This window comes from Psittacula echo, assembly GCF_963264785.1.
Source record: "Psittacula echo genome assembly, chromosome: 24".
In the NCBI taxonomy this organism is placed as follows: domain Eukaryota; kingdom Metazoa; phylum Chordata; class Aves; order Psittaciformes; family Psittacidae; genus Psittacula; species Psittacula echo.
In genome coordinates, this window is record NC_137759.1 from 5,675,922 (window position 1) to 5,694,702 (window position 18,781).

The 18,781-nt window shown below is 49.5% G+C and overlaps 2 protein-coding genes across 7 annotated transcripts in view; one reads left to right on the plus strand and one right to left on the minus strand.

The window, feature by feature from the left end:
• Positions 1–469: 469 nt before the first annotated feature.
• Positions 470–17,248, minus strand: LOC308229657 (uncharacterized protein KIAA1958-like; the record flags this gene model as incomplete). The annotated part of the gene is made up of 7 exons (XM_080633825.1): positions 470–1,314; positions 1,654–2,921; positions 6,886–7,082; positions 8,433–8,507; positions 9,834–10,017; positions 17,030–17,068; positions 17,199–17,248. 7 exons carry the CDS (start codon positions 17,246–17,248, stop codon positions 470–472), a joined length of 2,658 nt encoding a protein of 885 aa, XP_080489951.1.
• Positions 17,249–17,577: 329 nt separating this feature from the next.
• Positions 17,578–18,781, plus strand: part of PTBP1 (polypyrimidine tract binding protein 1) — a 28,680-nt gene continuing 27,476 nt past the window's right edge. For 4 of the 6 annotated variants that reach the window (XM_080634198.1, XM_080634199.1, XM_080634200.1 and 1 more), the window contains exon 1: positions 17,578–17,691. In XM_080634198.1, the coding sequence (XP_080490324.1) occupies positions 17,684–17,691 (8 nt within the window). In that variant the 5' untranslated portion in view covers positions 17,578–17,683. The remainder of the gene's footprint in view (positions 17,692–18,781) is intronic. The other 2 variants (XM_080634203.1, XM_080634204.1) reach the window with 2 other exon arrangements.

Sequence of the window (18,781 nt, forward strand, 5' to 3'; positions counted from 1 at the left end):
GTTCCCCCCACCCCAGAACTAACTCCTGTTTCTCACACAGGCTTATGCTCTAGAATAAATGCTGTGTCCAGGTGTCAGCTCCCCAGAGGGCAGCTTAAACTCAAGCTTAGAAGCTCCAATTTGAACCCAAGCTTCTAGCTGCTGAGCCCTCTCCATGGGAACATCAGCTATTTTACATTGTTAATAATACAGCAGAAAATGAACTTGTTTGGCAAATGTGAAACCAAAGAGTCTTGGATTTACTGAACTTCCTGAATTAGCAACCCCACTAACAGAACTACAGTAGAAGTTTTTCACTGAACCTGAGAGCAACGGTGATGCAAACTTGCAGGTGAATTCTGCTCTAAGGTGAGACTGAGGGGAAGGTTTTTGCCTCCCTACCTACACTATTGATACTTGAACCTCTCAAAGACTGCTCTGAAACACACTCCTAGTAACAAGAGGTGCAGCAGAATCTCCATGGATACCTTTACTTCCTGGACTTCATGGGTCTTTTGACTTGCTGGATGATAATTTTCAGCATCTTTTCCATCTTGGCTTTTGTCAGTGGCTTCCTACAGTACCACACCTGGTCCCAGATGGTGCACAGTGGCTTGGGAGCCAGGTAAAGCGGATCGTGGTCGTGGAGCATATCCAGTGGCCTCCTCTTGGTGTACTCCTTGTAATCTGCCACTGGACAGTTATCTGGATCATCAGGCTTTGCAAAGAGATGTGGACCTGAGGCCTCTGTGCTCAGCTCCGTGTTCAGATTGTCCTTCCACTCCAAGTACTCTGGCTCTCCCTCTTTCCTCCTCAGTACGAGCTGGCCCCAGTACAGGCTGTGGATCTGAGCATGTGTATGTGCCCCAAACCCCCTGATGATGTTTGTGAACATGAGGTGCAAAAAGGCCTGGGGGTGATTCTTACCTAAAAGTCCCTTCTTTCGAAGACTTTCCACATCCTCATCTGTCAGGCTCTCCAGAATGCTCCACGCTCCCTCCCTCACTTTCTGAGACAGATGCTGGTGTTTCTGTTTCAAGGCTTCCTGAGATGCTCGGAATTCCAGCCCTCTCACCACACTGTACTTATAACTGTGATCCTTGAGGTATCTCTCTATGCTGCTCTGAAAGAAGTGCAGGGAACAGGGGGAGAAGTCTGTGCCATTCTGTCTCTTTGCAGAGCTGTAGAACAAGGCCAGGTAATTATCAAGGTCTTGTGGTGGCAGCTCATAGACCTCCCGTGTTTCTAACGGGCAATGGAAAGCCAGCCAGTCCTTGAACACTTTTATATCACCAGAGTTACGGTTTTTCTTCTTCTCAGTCTTCTTTAACACACCTGAAAGAGAAGACACAGCTTTGTGGACAGCAAGAACTTAGAAGGAGATCAGTGAAGTACAGGGAAATGCAGATTAATGTTCATCTCAAAGAAATTCAGATTCCCCCCCGCCCCATTCTCATGACCCTTGCAGTCCTGCATCCAGCTCTGGGGCTGGTCCATGGCCAAGTGCATCTGGTACCTGAAGTGCGTATTGTGGAACCTTTATAGCCCAATTTAACAGAAACAAGACTGCTGCAATACAGGTTTTGGCAGCTGTATGAACTTGCCCTCCTTCAGGATTTTGGAAAACCATCCCCACACACGCACAAAATCCTCCAGGAATAACCCTCCTCTCACCTCTAGCTGCGGGTGGCTGCTCTGTGTTACTGCTCTCTGGATTCAGTGAGCCTGAAGGATGAGGGGCCTGCTCAGATCTCAAAGTTTCACTCTCCTCAGCGGGGTTGTCAGGAACATTCTCACTGAAGGCAACTCCTGTCATGCTGGGCTCCAGAGGGCTCAGCTGGAGTTCCTGTTGGATGTCTACACTGGCTTCAAACTCAAAGAATGCCACAGAGGCTGAGGACTCAACTTGGGCCTCAGCATCAGCGCTGGAGGCAGGAACAGACATGATGTGTTCTTTCAGCATTGCTGACAGAGAGAGATTTCTTGCTGTAGAAGCTTCTGTTACTGACACTGCAGGACGAAGAGGAGGACCCAGCCTCAGGAAGCTGCTGTCCAGGTTCTCTTGGTCACTGAGAGGGGATTTTGGAATGCATGCAAGAGTTGGGGACAGCTTTCCTGTGGGGGTAAAGCCAGGTCTTTGGGTAGCTGTTGGCTTGTTAAATGCTGTATTTTGACTGTGATGCATTTGTGAATCTACCTCAGCAGTTCCACCCATCACGGGTGATTCTGACGGAACATTCTGGTTGATTCCGTCTTCTTGGTCATCTGCATCTGACATACACTGTTCTTCATCAGAGATGATTTGTAGATCTTTGCTGCTTTCTTGCTTCACCTTAGGTCTGTTGGTTTGAGCTTCCCCAGCAGATAATGCGGATTGGTGCTCTTCTGCAAAGCCTGATTTCATGGATTTGCCAGCCTTCAAATCCTCACTGGGTGATGGCTCATTGTGTGTTATGTAGACTGCATCGTCCTTCTGCTGAGTGCCCCCTGGAGATCTGCTACGTGACCCTGTGCCAACAGCATCTCTGCCCCACTCAAAAGATGGGGTCACCCGGAACCTCTTTTCATTCAGGTTAGCTTCCCTTGCTGAAGCCTCACAGGATATTGACCTCTTCCTCCTCTCTGCAGCTTCATTCTCTCTGCTTCTGACGCAGAGTTTTTCACACTGCCAGTGATACGCGTGTCCAGCTCCACAGATCCACAACACAGAGTTGTCCTTGCTTGCATGACCCACAATCTGCACAATTTCCAAAGATGGGATCTGCTTGCATATGGTGCCATGAGTGTGTGCCCAGGTCACAAGGTTGGTGAGATCCATGCAAAGTGAGCTGGCATCGCTGCACTTCCTATTACCGGTGCTCTCATTCTGCAGAAACATATTGGAGAGATCTTTGTGGAAGAGGATCTGCATAAAGTAGCAGTCCCAGGGACTGCTTCTAGCCCTGTTCAATAGAGTAATAACTCTAGATCAGTGATCCCTGACAATTCTGTACTTTCTCGGGGGAAAGAACAAGGGGAAGTGTCTGGAATCAGCTCCACAGCCTCCCCACAGCCCCCAGGGCTCGTACTTCTGGCACCACCATGTGCATCCAGGGGGCAATGGGATATGTGAAGAGGGAGTTTGGGAGCTGCTTTTCAGCAACCAAACCCCAGACCTTGCATCCTCATGGCTAAAACTTGGTCTTAACAAAGAATTGATTCTGTTAGAAACAACTGTCTAAGGTATCTTTTATGCTACAGAAGAATACTCACCATGCTGCTGTTGTCTATCTCTGAGCCTTCTTTCAGGTGGAGATCAGTACATGACTGCTTGAGTATTCTTTCTTTTTCTCTCAGAGCCTAAAGTAATAATAATAATAATGCATGTCTATATATATGTGTGTGCATATATACATATAAAATCTGACTAGCAGATGCAACTAAACTTTTCAATACTCAGTCTAAAAGCTACCGCAGAACACATGTCCTCATTCAGGTGAGTCCCCATTGAGCTCCAATGAGCTGTACATAAAAGCTGGGCTTGTGTCAATATTTGCAGGATCAGCCTCTATAGAGACATGAAATACAAACACTGCAAAGAGCATTGTAAGAACCAGGCTCCGGGAGATGTTCCTTTCAGCCCTCTGTGGTTAGCAATCTTTGCTTCCCCAAATGGAGGGAACTGCACAACCAGAAGTCCCAGAAATAGTGAAGCTGGTTTGGATTCAGACATTATCTGACTTTCAAGCAGTAAAAAGAAGAGGAAGAAGCACCAGCATCAATCCATGTGTTCTTCATACAGCTTTTAAGTAACAGGATGGGTAATTTTAGCCTCAGTGCTGTGCTGTTTGTTGCTAGCTTGTGAAACGTGCAAGTGTTTAACTAAAATCAACTGCTTGCCTTAAACACCAATCAGACCAAAATCCCTACCTTTAAAGCAGCAAATGTGTTTTGAGCTTTTGGCATGGGATGGGATCTGCTGCCACTCTGATCTCCTCCTGAAGCACAGAAAAGGGGGTTGGAAGTCACCTCAAATGGCCATGTCAACTGTCCTCGGTTGAGCTCGGCCCAAGCTTCTCCTGAGAGGTGTCTGTCAACCTGATGTCACAGACTCAGGGAACACACAACCTGCTCCTGGGCAGCCCAACATCAACTTGTGGGAATCCACTTCTCCCTCTGAAGTCAAGCAGAGTTTTTATCTTCATGTCTGACCTGTGTAATTCCTCCCAAATGCCTGAGCTGCTTGGACAAGCTAAAAGGAATTTTCATGCCAATAATTCAGTGCTTCCAGTTTGTGTGGGAAAAGGCAACAGAAACGGAAGCCCTGCACAGTCAGAAGGCCCTGAAATGCCTGGCTTGGCAGATGAACATCGCGATTTCTATCACAGGGAATGCTTTTATCCTTCCTTATCTCCAAGCACATGTCTTCCTTTTCCTGAGCTCTTTGAAAAAGCCTTTTTTCTCTGGCTATCTAGTTCCCAGTAAGGGCTCTGGTAACCAACCAGGACCCCCCTTCAGCCCACCCCTGCTCTGGTATTCACCTCCAAAGAAACTAAGCAGCATGAGCCTGAATTTTACTGTTCCAGCTGAGTGGGGGGGAAATGAAATCTGTATTTCCCCATGAAGAAGAACAGATACTTCTCCCCTCTTCAATTAATGACAATCCAATGTGATCATTGCCTGCTTCATAAAATCCCAGGATCCCTATGGATGGGGAGGGTCTGGGCTTGGGGGTTTGTTTGGAAACCTTCTGTCTGGTTTGGTATCTGCACGGCTGGGAGTGATGCAGCGGTTTCATTCTCCTTCCAGGAGAGGCTCCCATCTGATAACAGCACCGTATGTGGTGCAGGACCCGCACCTCTGTGCAGCAAAACAGGACATTCCAAAGCTCTATGGTAAACGTTTGCTTTTCATTTTGCTTTAACCCATTGGGAATTTAGTGCACTAATAGAACCTGTAGTTTGGTGAATTCATGCTCACTTGAGGGGAAAGAAGTGTTGCGGTTTAAACCTGCCAGATGCTGCTTTCTCCCATGCCTGGTGTACACAGAAGCATTTGAGGTGGCAGCACTGCATATGCTTATTTTACTGCTATCATCAAGAGAAAGGTGGCAAGGAATTTCCAAGAGGTCTCCAGTATTTCAGGGGAGCTCTTAAAACACCAAGCTGACTAACAGCATAGAAACACGTATTCTGGTTTAAGACTTCCCCACGTATAGTTGGAGCCCCTGAGGGGAAAACCCAAACCCAGCACTTTGTGTTCTACAGTCAAACACAGGAACCTGGAACAACAATCTCTGTTCCTCTCTGTTTCAGCGGGCTCTGCGCAGCGTTAGAGTGTGCTGAAGGTTCACTGAAATCCTCTGCCACACACACAGAGGCTTCAAGCAGGGAACCTAAATAAAGAACCTAATTGTATAGGCACTGAAAGCCCTTTAACCACATTGTTCCTGTTCCTCCACCCTGTAATAGTCCTGGCTGCGTTTCTCTTCAGTCTTGTAAGGTCCATTTCACAGATGAGAAACCTGAGGCATGCACAAAGCAAGTAAATACGAGAGCTTTGGCTTTTCAGCTCCAGATAAGACAGTGCAGGAAACTGAAACAATCCTGGTAGGAAAACAACAGGATACAGAACAGCAGTTCTTCAACTTGACTCCCGCCCCCTTCCCCCAGCAGGGATTGTGTGCTTGAGAAACACTTGCTGGAGGTGGAGGGCCAGGGGAAGGGTGGAAAATGCACATCTAGGAGGGGGTGTATGGCCAGAGAGCTGCCAGGACGGGCAGAGGACACCGAGGGGACGCAGTGGGGAGGGATGGAGCTGCAGTTAAACACATCTGGTTGCAAGCCGGGAGTCGAGAGCGGAGCAGAAGTAGCTCATGGCTGCCAAAACCCATCGAGCTTGTCCCAGCACTTCTTAGCAAGGGCCTTTGGGGTGGATTAATCATTTCCCAGCACATCGTTTTTCCTGTTCTCTGTAATGTTTGTTCCTCTTCTCCCCCTCCCCCTGTACAAGAGCCTTCTCAGCACCTCTTCAGCTCTTTTGCTGCCTCACCACGTCCTTCCAGAACTACCTCTTGCTCTCCCTGAAGAAACACAGTCCCCAGCAGCATTCTGTGCTTGCTGCAGGGCGGCATTCCTCCATGTTGAGAGATGCTCCAGGAACATGATATCCCGTGGATGTGAGGGCAGGCAGGGTCTGCTGTTAAACATTACCCTACAGCTCCACATTCCTGAGACAAGAGAGGTTTTGTTCAAAGAATCAGACCCAACTTTCTGCATGAGGCTCAGTTACCTCTTCTCTTGAGGGGCTGCGTTACAGAGCTGCCGTCCTTGGAACTGTGAGCTCTGCATCAAGTTGTCTTTAACAGAGCTACTAAAAGCCACAGCCAGCTGGCACAGGGTTGCCTGGACCAGCAACCAGTAACCAACCAGTAAAACCAGCTCTCGTAAAGGGCAAACTTCATTTAAACCCATGAATAGGACCTAAAGTGGGAAAGCTGAAATCAGTGAAGGGCAGCAAATGCAATGAGCTTGGTCCTGACAGTGTTAGTTACCCTGATAGCACTGATAACAAACTGTGAGTGCCACCAGCAGAGAGCAGGACACTGCTTTCTATAACAATTCTATACAGGCTGCTTTACTCTTCCCAGGATTTTTGGTTTCCAGTCCTGAGGATGTGTGTATTGTGGTATCACAGAACTGACTGTGGGAACGTGCTCGGTTCACTAGCAGCCTTTTGTGTTAAAATGATCATCTTTCACTTAATTAGTGGAAGGAGATGTCTTTTGGCATGAAGGCACTTGCAGGAGTGTTTGCTGCTCTTTTAATTGCTTCTCTCCCTCTTTGTGGTATTTCTCCTAAAGCACAGCTCTGCCACTCGCGGGATAACATCATCATCTCCTGCTATAAAACTGCTTTGAATCCTGACGGTTTCGCGCAGTCTGACCGCCACAGGCTCCCAAGGGAGATGGGAATGATGTAAAACCTGGAGCCTTTTGTTTCTTTGTCCGCAGACCTGGCCCCGGGGGCCGCCAGCAGCCGCTCGGTCCCCGGCAGAGGGTGCTCGGCCGCCGGCCACTCGCCCTTCCCTGAGGGCTCACATCGAAGCCCTGCCCCGGCTCCGTGCTGAATAAATACAACTATTAAAGCAGGGGTCAAGGTCCTCTTATATTTATAGCTCAGGTGAAGGCACCATCCCAATGCACTTCCTTATTCCTGCCAAAGAACCTTTGCACTTGGAGCTCGAGAAAGAAACCAGCAAAAATGTAGTGCAAAGCTCTCGGTGGAGATTTCCTGAGCTCTCAGCATGGGAAATGTGCTATCTTACCCCTAAAAGCACAGCCTGCAAATGCTGACTGATAACGTTGCCCTGGCCAAGGCTAGGAGCTTCTTCCTTCCCAGCCCGCGGCGCAGGGTGAGGGTGTTGATTTAGCTCCAGCTCTTCCCATTTCTGTCCCAGAAAGGGCATTTTCTTGTATCAACCAGCAAAACCCAACATCCTGTTTGGGAGTTTGCTGAGGGGAAGTTGCAAATCTTACTTGCTTAATTTGATCGTCCAAGTGATTATTGCAGTTTTGTATCTTTCTGAGCAGCCTGTGAAAGTTTAACTAAAATCATGATGGGGCACAAGTAATTTTTTCCTACCATTTGCTAAACTAAACTAACCTAACCAATGCTATTAACTATGAGTTACACTGAACACATCATGCAAAGCTTCAGTCCCAGAACAGTGAGCTGGATCCAAGCATCCATTCCTCTTTGTTTGATCAGAGGCAAACCCCTCTTTCCTGCTGTTCCGCATCCCGCATTCCCTGCCTGCACATCAGAGGGAATATGCTACTTCACAACACAGGGTGGTGGAAATTTGTTATTAAAGAGTATTTGTGGTGAGTCTGTGACTTGTAATTAGACAGAGTTGTTCACAGGGAGATGCAGTAACCTACTTTTAGACAATACAGAACAGTTTTAACAACTGACACCTCGACTCATTCCCAGGCTTGAGGATTTCACCTTGAATCTGCAGTGACTCAGCCTTTGGGGGTGGGGGGGAAGGAGGTGAAAATCAGTCTCACCAGCAAGAAGCAAAGAGCTCTCAGCTTTACATCTCGAGTGGCTGTGAAGGTTTGCTCAGGATGTGAAGGTAAAGGGCTCCTGGAGGGAGAAGAAATAACTGCTGTGTAAACAAGGAGCTTTCAGAGGAGGGAATGTTCCCTCTCTGTGTGATCCCTTTTTGCAGGCTCCGCTGGGGGCTCTTGGGGCAAGCACAAGGAAGCTTTCCTTACCATGGCATGGAAAGGTGCTTGTCCCTCACAAAACACATCTTACCAAGCAGCAGCCAAGGGTTTTGGCCACAGGCAAGTTAATTCCTTCATGCTATCTGGCAGTGCTGGTTGCCCATCTGCTTTCTGTCACCCTTGCAGGCTTTGTTCCTATTCCACTCTTGTCTTTGTTCTGAAATGCCACTCTTTCCCTTACCTCCTTCAAGGTCACACTGTGCGAAATGTCCCATGGAGCACAGCAGTTGGCAGGAGGACAAGTATCCTGGAGCACCTGGAGGACAGGGAAAAAGGGAGAGGAAAGGTATTAGTTATTTAGAAAAGGCATCTTAAAGCTTTGGTTTATTACCAAAAATTCCCTGCTCCAAGAGTAAGTCCACATGCAGTTTTCCTAGGTTCTGGATGGCAGGCTTCAGGCCACAGCTAGGATAGGCAGCATCCAGAGAGGCAGTGGCTCCCAGTTTCTGTCACCCTCTTCTTGAGTGCTGCATTCAGCAGGAGTAGAGAGGCTCATGGATGACAAAGACCCCAGATGGATGGCACCTTGCCTTGTGGAGAGGCAGCAAAGCCCAGCACTGGCACACCTAGCTGCTGATTTGGAAAAGCAAGATACACTCTGGCATAGCACCCATGAGAAGCTGCCAGTCCTGGCCCCAGAGCAGCGCTAGCACCCTTTCCAAAGCATGAGCAAGAGCAAACAACTAAGCCCACCCTCCAGACTAAAGCAAAACCTGAGCCAGTGGGTGGGTTCAGATCTGCAGTTCTCAGCTGCAATCACCCTCAATGCACAACAGACGCTTTGGAAACTTCCTCCAAGCCTGCCCCACAACCCAGCTGCTCCTACTGGAGCTCCTGGATGATGGAGCTATCAGTGAATGCTTCTTGGAGAGTCCCCTCAGCTGCTGGCTCCCTGATGCCTGCCCAGAACCTCATCCCAGCTTCCCAGCAGAGCTGCTGCGGGATGGCCACAGTCACACTGGGCTGTGTGTGTGACCCCGTTTGTTCCCCCAGTGACCACACGTGTACTTAGGTCCTCACGACACCACTTTAGAGGGAAGACTCTTGCTAACTGACTTCTAGCTGTTGCAGAACTGGTCAACTCACAGTATGAAAGGAAGTATTTTCTCCATAAATGAAGTGCTGGTTATGTATTTTTTGGTGCACCCATTGCAGCCCCATGGGTGACATGAAGCACCCCTCATGCGGTGCTGCCTGTCATCACCCTCTGCATTCCCTACCCTGGCATCTGAGCACCTCACCAAATGCAATATTAAACCTTCTACAGGATATTGGGTTTCTTTTGTTCCTTTGGCAACTGAGAGCTCGAGTGCCCTCTGTTCTCCCTGACTTCACATTTTGCAGGTCCATGTCCTAATGTTCTTCTAATGCCTAATTTAATACTCCAGAGTTCTTACTACACACTCGTGGCTGTTAGACAAGACCTTGCTGCCCAGTCTCCTAGATAAGGAGACGGCTGTTGAATGAGCAGACATTGCTCATCAGCATCCAGACCCTAACCACCAAGGAGAAGTGCTGTGGGCAGAGGTGGGTTCGTCTTAGCACCAAGGGTCATGGCAAACCCTGCTGGTGCCCTCAGTACTGGCTCCTCCATCAGTTGAGAGAAGAGCTCACTTCCAGAGAGCAGCTGTAACCGTACAGGGAATACCGAAACGTGGTTAGTGTCCGTATTAATACACCAGTTCTGGGACAGTGGGAGCAGGCTGCTGTTTCTTGTCAGACACTTCTGTCTAGTTTGGTCAAGTAAGAGCACTGCAGTTTGAAGTCTGGAATCAGAATAAGAAATTTCTTAACGTTTCAGCATGTGAAACAGGAGCAGGTCTCCATCCCACAGCAGCAGAAGCTCCTCAGCTTTGGGAGCAAGGCTTCCCTGTGCTGTTTCCATTGCAGACCACCCTTCAGGAACACATGGGCCAGCAAACAGGAGCCGTCCGCTGCGTAATTACGGCACTGACAAACCCATTGAACCTCAGCAGCTGCCACTGGGGAGATTTCATTCATTCCCAGTATTGCCTTTTAAACTGAAGTGCCACTGGAACAAATACATCTTTGATCCAAGTAGGAAATCATTTGGAGCTTTGTGTTTAATAGAGCTGAAGCCCTGGGAAAATGATGTCTTTATGAGGCTGTATGACAATGCGGGGCTCATGGCAGGCACACAGCGCTTTGCTGTGGCACTCCTCTTACTTTCCAGATGTATTTGGATGCATTTGTTCCTGAAGCAATGTGGAAACAAGGAGCTGAATTCAGCTGCATTGCTAGAAACTGCAGCATGACCTCAGAAAGCAGTCAGGAAGAGAGAGGCCAATTCTGCCAGTTCTAAAATGGAGCTGGTGTGTCTCTGTTCCTGTCCTCGGGTGCTTCCTGCCACCTCAGGGTCACTTGTTCCTCCCTTCGCTCCAGGGGAATCATTGCACTAAGCAGGGGATGGAATATACATGGCCAATATTGTGCTAGAAGGCCACATGCTTAGGAATGTCTGTGTGTTCATGTACCTTTAGGTTGCAGGCCACCTCTTCCAATGCTGCTGCAGTTCCTCCCAGTATACTCACTGAGAGAAGTTAATGAAAACTACTTTTAAAGAGGCCATGTGAAGAATCCAGTAAGGAGACATTTTGCTGTGCTCCAGGCATGCATTTATAACCTGCAGGATTAGAACAAACCCTGCACTGCAGGGAAGCCTGCTAAGGAGGAGGTATGGGGGTTCTTCTCCCCTGCTATGTATTAGTTGTGGTGATGTTCTATGAGCTAATCGGCTCCTCTTCCTGAATACAGCAATATCTCTTCAGACCTGAGTACATCCCCAGGCATGTCACAGGGATATTCTTAAAGGATATCAGCCCTTTGGTGTGTATCACAGTAAAGAAGACTAAGATTGAAAGGACTGACACCTCATACTGAAGCAAAAGTAAACCTATCTTTGCAAACTTTGCAACAGCAAAGCAGTGAGATCCATCAGACAGTCACTAATGATTCATGGAAAACAGTCCCTAAAAATTCCTAGTTCATTCATTAGCTGTAGTTCATTGACTTGGGTTTGGCAATAGAGCTGGAGGAGCTGGCCATGTTTTCTTCCTAAAAAGACAATGTTGGGACTACATTCTAACATACCAACTTGCTGTTACTCCTTAAAGATTATTCCCCTTCAGCAAGTACTTCAACGTTTAGTTTCTTAGAAGGTTGCTTTAGAAAGGCATGTATGAGAGCTCCCAACAAAAGCACTTTAGCTTAGTCACTGGTGGAGGCAATTGTAAACTTTATCAGTCTAAATATTACTCTTAGTTACAAACAGTTGTATCAGCTGAGAAATGGAAGCTGGCTCCTGAGCAGCAAAAGCTGATGTGCTGACAGTAAGAGGGTGACCAACGCCGTGGTGGTGCCCTGCATGTGCCACTCCAGGGCCCCTGTTTCCAGTTAAATGACCTGTGCCCAGACAGTGACATTCCCCGTCTGGAGTCACCCAGCATCTGTGTAATATCCATCCACACAGCAGATGCAACAGGAGACAACCTGAGGCCAGAGAGGAGGTAGGATTTCAGAGAACAGAACCTCAGCCGCCAGGTGATCAGTGGAGCAGTGGTAGGAATAATACATGAGCTCCCCGTTGGTCTGGTATAGCTCAGCTAGGACCTGCCACTTCACTTCCCATTGGTCCCAATTCCAGCTGCTCTGCTGGAAGAATTCCTACAACCTGATAGAGGCCTTCGGAAAACCAGGATATAGGGGTGCTGTTGGGAGAAACAGGCACGGGGGCTTTCTGTTTCTGTAAGGCCTTGAGGGTCTAGTGTGAGACCACAGGACCCCGATGCTGGCACCCTCATTAAAGGGCAACAAAATGGTTCTTAGGAAATGAAAGAACATTCCAGCCCATTTCGGAGCAGATCTGTAGCACCAGAAAGGCCTGAGCTGCTTGAACCTTTCCCTGCAGAAAAGTGACTAAAGCAAAAAAGCTACATGGCAGGAGAGAGCTGCGATGAGGCTTCTTTCCCTGCCCCAGGACAGCACAGGGAGATGTGCTTGTAAGGAGGGTTGTTTGTATAAATAAATGTTCATTCTTGGCAGTGGAATGCAAACTATGCTGAAGGGCTGGAAACAGACCACTCTGTAAAGCTGAGGCCAGAGCAAGGGAGGGCTGGAGCAGGGCGGTGGGGAGGAAACTCACAGTCATTTTTAGCAACTTGGAGAGTTTCTCAAGCGTGTTTGGCATTTTTAATTATGCTGATGTAGAGCCTGGTCCAAGGACAAAAGGAGTCAGGAGCACAGGATAAACAATTAGGAAATTTCATAGCAGCCAGGGAGGGGTGGTGCTGTTTGTGGGTCCGGAGACTACCCTGGAACATGGAACCATCCTTCATACTTTCTAGACAGATGGAATTTGAATGGCTTGCAGAATCTTCACCTAGGTCAGGAAACTCACATTGTGGGCTTCCCAACTTCTACTAAAGGCATATCTTTTTGATAGCCCACACAGGAAGGAGATTAGTCTGAACTGCTGCTATTTGTCTAGGTTTCCTGAGGGGTAGGAAACTACCTCCCTATGTTTGTACTGACTGTCTCTGAACCTGTGACTTTACCATGTAAAATAAACCTGCCATTTCTGGTGGTGGAGGAGATCAGCTCTACCGTATCACATCACGGAGTCACGGCCTGTTTGTCTGGTTTCCAGGCTCAGGGCATCCTGCAGCACCTCTACATGTGTACTGGTGGAAAAGAGCTTAATGTGTGTGGAGTGGCACAAGGGGTCTGTTTGCTGTTGAGCGGAAGCATCTCCAAAGGCCCATCCAGGAGTGGTTTCTGATGCTCCCCTGCTCTGGGCTCCATGGGACAGGGCTGCTGTGGAGGTGAGGAGAGGAACTCGTATTCTCTGTGAGCTAATGGAAACTCACAGAGGAGGTATCCAGCTTTTGGGCATGAATAAATCATCAAGGGCATGAATTATTCAGTGCTCATCCCCCTAATGTGTGCTAAATTCAGACTCAAGAGGCAGCAGCCCTGGTGTGGGGGTTTTCTTTCCGAATGTTATGGATGTGTGACAGGTTAAGGAATTGAAAGATTCAACTGAAATGATGGGAAATAAGATTAAAAGAATAATGTTTAAAAACAGCAGTAAAAAGCTGCTTGAAAGAGTTGGGATAGCTCAGGCTGGTGTTACAGTAGCCAAGCTCTCAGCTCAGTGGTGGTGTTGAAGTAAGCCATCCACAATAGAATCATCATGGGAAACAGGAATAAATAGCAGCTTGGGAAATTGGAAATACAGGCTGGAGGGAAGAGCTGGAATTCTGGGCACAGAATCCCTACAGAAGCTGACCCAGTCTCCCAGGATCCTGTGCCTAACACAAAAAAACCCACCTGGATTTCTCAACACGTGATCTTGGTAGAACTTCTTGGATAATTCACCATTTCCGGGCTTAAGATATGTGTTGCAAGATCAATATCTTTGCCCAGTGGTGCTTTTTAAACTTTCAATTTATTATGAGCTGAAATGGCTTGAATTAAGAGAAGCATTGGGTTGGAAGGGCTGGAAGGATGTCTTTGTTAAAAGTGTATTGCTCTAATGACTCAAATTCTACAGCCCAAAATGACCTGTGGCCCAGGTAGGCAGGGGCAGCCACCATCCCTACACAACAGAAGCTGACCTTTGAAGGCTGCAAGGAAGAGCTGCAGTTGTGCTGCCAAGGTGCAGGGGGTATAATCAAACCAGAGATGAATCCAGAGCACTTCAACTCAGGCTAGAGGAAAAAACTCCCCCCATCCTGTGCTGAAGAGCCAGGAAACGGCTGGTTCATCCCTCACAGGAAATGAGTCACCCGAAAGCATCGGCCGAGACAGGGAAGTTCTGAAACAACAGGGACTGATAACAACAGAATCTGAACGCAGCAAGTCCCTTGTCCTGCCAAAGAAAGCAGGACAGAAATGTAAAATGGGAGGTCTTGTGGTTATCCTTAACGTGTGAAGCTGCTCTAAGTCCTTGCAGCACAGGAAATGCTGTAGGAATAGGCTGGCAGTGCTGCTGAAAGGTGAAATCGGAATGTGCAGTGGGACACTAAGAGAAGTTCCAAGTGCAGATCTATGTGCTTGTCAAGCATTTTTCAACCTTGTCCCTGGAAAGAGGCCTTAAAGTGCAGTGGTGGCCATGGCTGTAATGAAAATCCTGCTTTGGGAATGAGGCAGAAACAGTTCGTTCTGTCAGTACTAAGCATATGGATCATGGGAGGAATCCTCCCCTTGCTAGCAATGTGTGCTGCTGTAATATCACACGGCTGCAGGTAAGGAAGGAACTTTTCCTGAGCACTGCAACTGCAGCCAGCTCTCCAGTGAGAGTTTCCCACCTCTTGTTTTCAGGTTACAGATAGAAATGTTGGGGAAAAGGGGGAAAAAAACCCCTTTGCTAGTTTGCAAATGAATGTTGTTTCCTAAAGTGTCCTGTGAACATGGAGCTATTTTAAACTCACAAAGGAAAAAGGGCAGGAACAGGGTCTTTCTTGTTTCACCATTCGGTTGTTTTTCCCTGCCCGGTAAATGAAAAATGAAATTCAAAGAGATAACAGAAGCAGGAAGGGCTTAAAAGAGACAAACCTGGGTGTGCCCCACCAAGGCCTTTGGAGCATGTGAGTAACCGGAGCCGGAGGGTGGGACCGTTGCTGAGTCGTACTAAAGAACCTGATTTCTATTTTCTCCCTTTCTCCCTCCTTTTGGTTTCTTTCTCATGGTCGTTTTACTGGGATTTCTTTCTCAAAACAACCCAAAAGAGATAGAGGCAAAATGGCCGATGAAATGTTGCACAATCAGCATTCCTGCTCCAGCTAAGGCAAATGGGAGTGAGCTTGCAAGAACCTTGAAGGAGTCATTTAAGCAAGGCCACAGCTGCACAGGGGAGGTCTTGGGAAAGCAGGAATTCTTTGATGGCATGCACCTCTGTTTGCTTTTCCAAAGATACCAGGCAAGCAGCTGGTGCATGCAATGAACTAATGTCAAGACAACTAGTGATCAGTATCCAGCATTAAGGATTCTTTTTCTAAAACCTTTGTGTCATGTTTAGGGTACCTTTCTTTAGGAAACACTTCTTCACAAGTGGACTGAGGTATCCCATATTAAAGGGGGTGATTCTGTCTCCATACCATCCTCTGATCCGGAGGAGTTTCTTACTTACAGTACATAAAGCAGGTTATTGGGAAGGGAAGATGAAGTGAAACACCTCCATGGGAAACAGCTTGAAACCAGGCAGAGTTCAAGAAGGTGCCTTGTGGCTTGTGAGCTGGGAGTTAAGTTCTGCTCTGCTTTGATCCAATCACTTTATCTCCTGGCTCTCAGCTCAGCAACTCCAAATCCCATCATTTTGCCATTCTTTGCCTCATCTGAGTTGTAAATTATCTTATCTGTGGCCTTTCATATGCGGTACCCAGCAAAATAACTCTGGTTTCAGCTGGGGCCTTCAGTCGCCTGGAGCAAGAGGTAAGAATCTGTTTTTCCCTAGTTTAAACTTTACTGCTGGAACAAGATGGGGAGCCCAATAAACCAAAGATAGGAAAATGAGAGATACCAATGTCAATGCTAGCTACCAATGAGCTGCTGTCTGCTCTTGGCCATCTGAGCATTGCCCTGCTCTCTGAGAAAGTAAGGTGCCATAGGAACCAGCACAGTAATACGTCCTTGGGAGAAAATAATAGGTGGTTTCACTTTTATCACTTTTTTCTCCATATTCATGTGCCTAGTGTATGCTTCAGAAAGAAAGGAGGCTATAAAACACATGTCTGGGCCTGTCAAAGCTACCTGCCATGAAGCAGAAACACTGCCCAAGGATAAGACTCCCCATTTCGTGTGCACTCTGGCTTTCAAATCCTTCTCTGAACTTCCCTACCTGTCCCTGATGTGCTGTGTTGCAGCTCAGGTGCTTCCAGCAGCGGCACTGATCTCTGTTAGTGCTTTACTGCTGCTGGGCGCTGACTGGCAGAGTTGTGCAAGGAGTGTCAGGAGTGGGGGGGCTGCTGAGGGACGAAGGCTCCTGCCTACAGTTAAGACCTGTATTATGTTGCCTGGAAACTCTCAATAGAGGGTTGCAGCTAACAAAGCGAGGTCATTGCGGGCTGGACATTTGATATTTGACTCAATGCTACACAAGGGACAAGGTCCGGGACAATTAATTCTTGTGCTGCGCTCAACAGAGAGGGTTATGACAAGTGAGGCAAAGAACATGAGTAGAATTCCCAGTGAGCAAATATTGTCTATGTTTAAACAGAGACGCAGAGCATTTCATTAGTGTCCATGGAGAGGAACCAGCCATGGCCTTGGGGCACAGATCCCGAAGTCTGCTCTGCCTCCAACAGGACCCAGCTCCTTGTGTGCCTGTTCCTGCAGAGGAACAAGGTAAAAACAGCCCCGTTCCCAGCGAGGACCAGGCTGGGGTCTGCTTCTCCTTTATGTTTTGGGGGGCCTTCACCTCAGTGAGCTCGAGGACCATTTTGCAGATCTAACCCGTTTAAGTCCATTGTAGTATGCTTCAGTTTACCAGAGATGGCCCAGCACCTGAAGAGCAAACCTTCTAGAGGTCTGAAAATGCCCAAAGACCAGAAATCCATGGATTTTACTAGAACCTGTGCACAAGTTAAGACCTACAGGCAATGCCACATATTAAGAGTGAAACAAGCTGATCTACTTAACCACTGAGGTTCACCTGTCTGGAAAAAGAGCTGCTTTGGTCAGCAAACAGTATTGGAACTGTAACTTAGGACAAAATATTATCCTCGTACCTGAGCAGAGCAGGTAGGTGTTGTGTCTTACCTTATGGGTTCTCTGTCTCCCCACTGGGTAATCTTTATCCTTAAGACATTAACCGCAATTAAACCACTTTACCTTTTATGTCAAATGAAACTGTTAAGTGCTGTTGAGCACCAGATGAGGGGTGCCCAATCATTCACCTCACTGCTGTGAGGAGGCCGCGCTCCCTCACCCGAGATGGCAACTCCCGGGAGCGCGCCGCTTCCTGCCCGCGGCCAACATGGCGGCGGCGGCGCCAATCCCCGGCCACAACACAGGAGCTGCCCGTACTCAAGATGGCGCCCAACGTGTTCTCCTCATGCCCTGCCCCCAATCAAGATGGCGGCTCCGTGTGGCGTCTCGGCCTCCTTCCCGCTCTCAAGATGGCTCCTCCCAGCCGCCTACCGAATGGCGCCGCGCACCGGCGCTTAGCCCCGCCCCTCAGCCCGCCCGCAGCCAATAGGCTTCGCGAGTGGCGCCAGCGCGCCAACCTTGGGAGGCGGGCACTCCCCGCCCCTGCCATCAAGATGACACCGGCGGTAGCCAATGGGGCCCTGGCGCGGGTGAGGCGGGCCGGGCGCCGCCGCCATTTTGTGAGTCTATAACACGAAGCGGTTGGGCTCGTTCCTGCTATTCCGGCGCCTCCGCCCCGTTCCCGACGGGTCTCCTGCGTGTGCAATGGACGGGTGAGTCCCCGCCGCGCCGGGCCTGGGCCCGGCCCGCACCGCGCTGGGGGCGGCGAGCGGCGCTGCCGGAGCCCACCCGGGGTGCGGAGGAGGGGGGGAAGGTGCGGGCCCCACGCCGGGGGCTGGGGCGCCCCTTGAGGCGGGGGGGGGGGGGGGGGGGCGCCGAGGGTGCGGTCGGGCGGCGGCGGGGCGGGCCGGGGAGAGCGCAGTGGCGGTGCCCGGCGAGGCGGGACGCGGCTCTCCCGGAGGCCCTCGCCGGTGCTGGGAGCGGGAATGGTCCCGATCCGCGCCGCCTCGTGCGCTCCCTCCCCCCCGCCTCCGGCTCAGCCGCCGCCTCGTGTCCGCGTCTCGGCGGGGGGGGGGGGGGGGGCCCGGCCGGGGTTCGCCGCCTCGTCCCCTCCGGGGTTGGGCGCGGGAAGCGGTTGCAGCCCGGTGTGGGTGTAAGGCTGCAGCGGGGCCGGACCCGGCGGCTGCCTCCGTGGCGGCCCCGCGGGTGCGATCCGGGAGCGGTCGCACCTGACGGGGGCCTCGGCCCTTTTGTCTGGGTTCGCTGTTGCGAGCGGCCCCGGGAGGAGCCTCCACCGCGGCCATACCTGGCAGCGCGGGGCGAGCCCAGACCTGCGCTCCCGCTGCCCCCGCGCCTGAAGACCCAGCCTTTGCCTGTTGGGCTCCTGCCGCTCTAACAGAGCGCAGCTCTTCCACCCTTTCACCACCACCTCGCCGGGTGTCCCACAAGTAAACTGATGGCAACTCCGGCCCAAAGGAGGGCTCAATCTTCCTCTTGGTATCTTTAATTTTAGTGAGCTGATTCTTGTAGTTAAAGTACTTCTAACTCCCCTCCCCACCCCGAGTAAGCGGTTTGTTTTCACAGAGCCTTAAGCACAGGAAGCCCAAATGAGTGCCTCCTCGCTTTTTGCCTCCCAACACTGGGGTGGTGAGAATCAGGCGCAGTCACATGTCTGCGTTTTTTCCTTACACATTGAAAAAGTGGCGTCTCCGTGGTTTTTCCATCAAAAAGCCCATAAAAGCTGTGTTTCCTGCAGATTTCACACTCCAGGGGTTGCTGTGCTGCTTTTCACAAGTTGTTCAC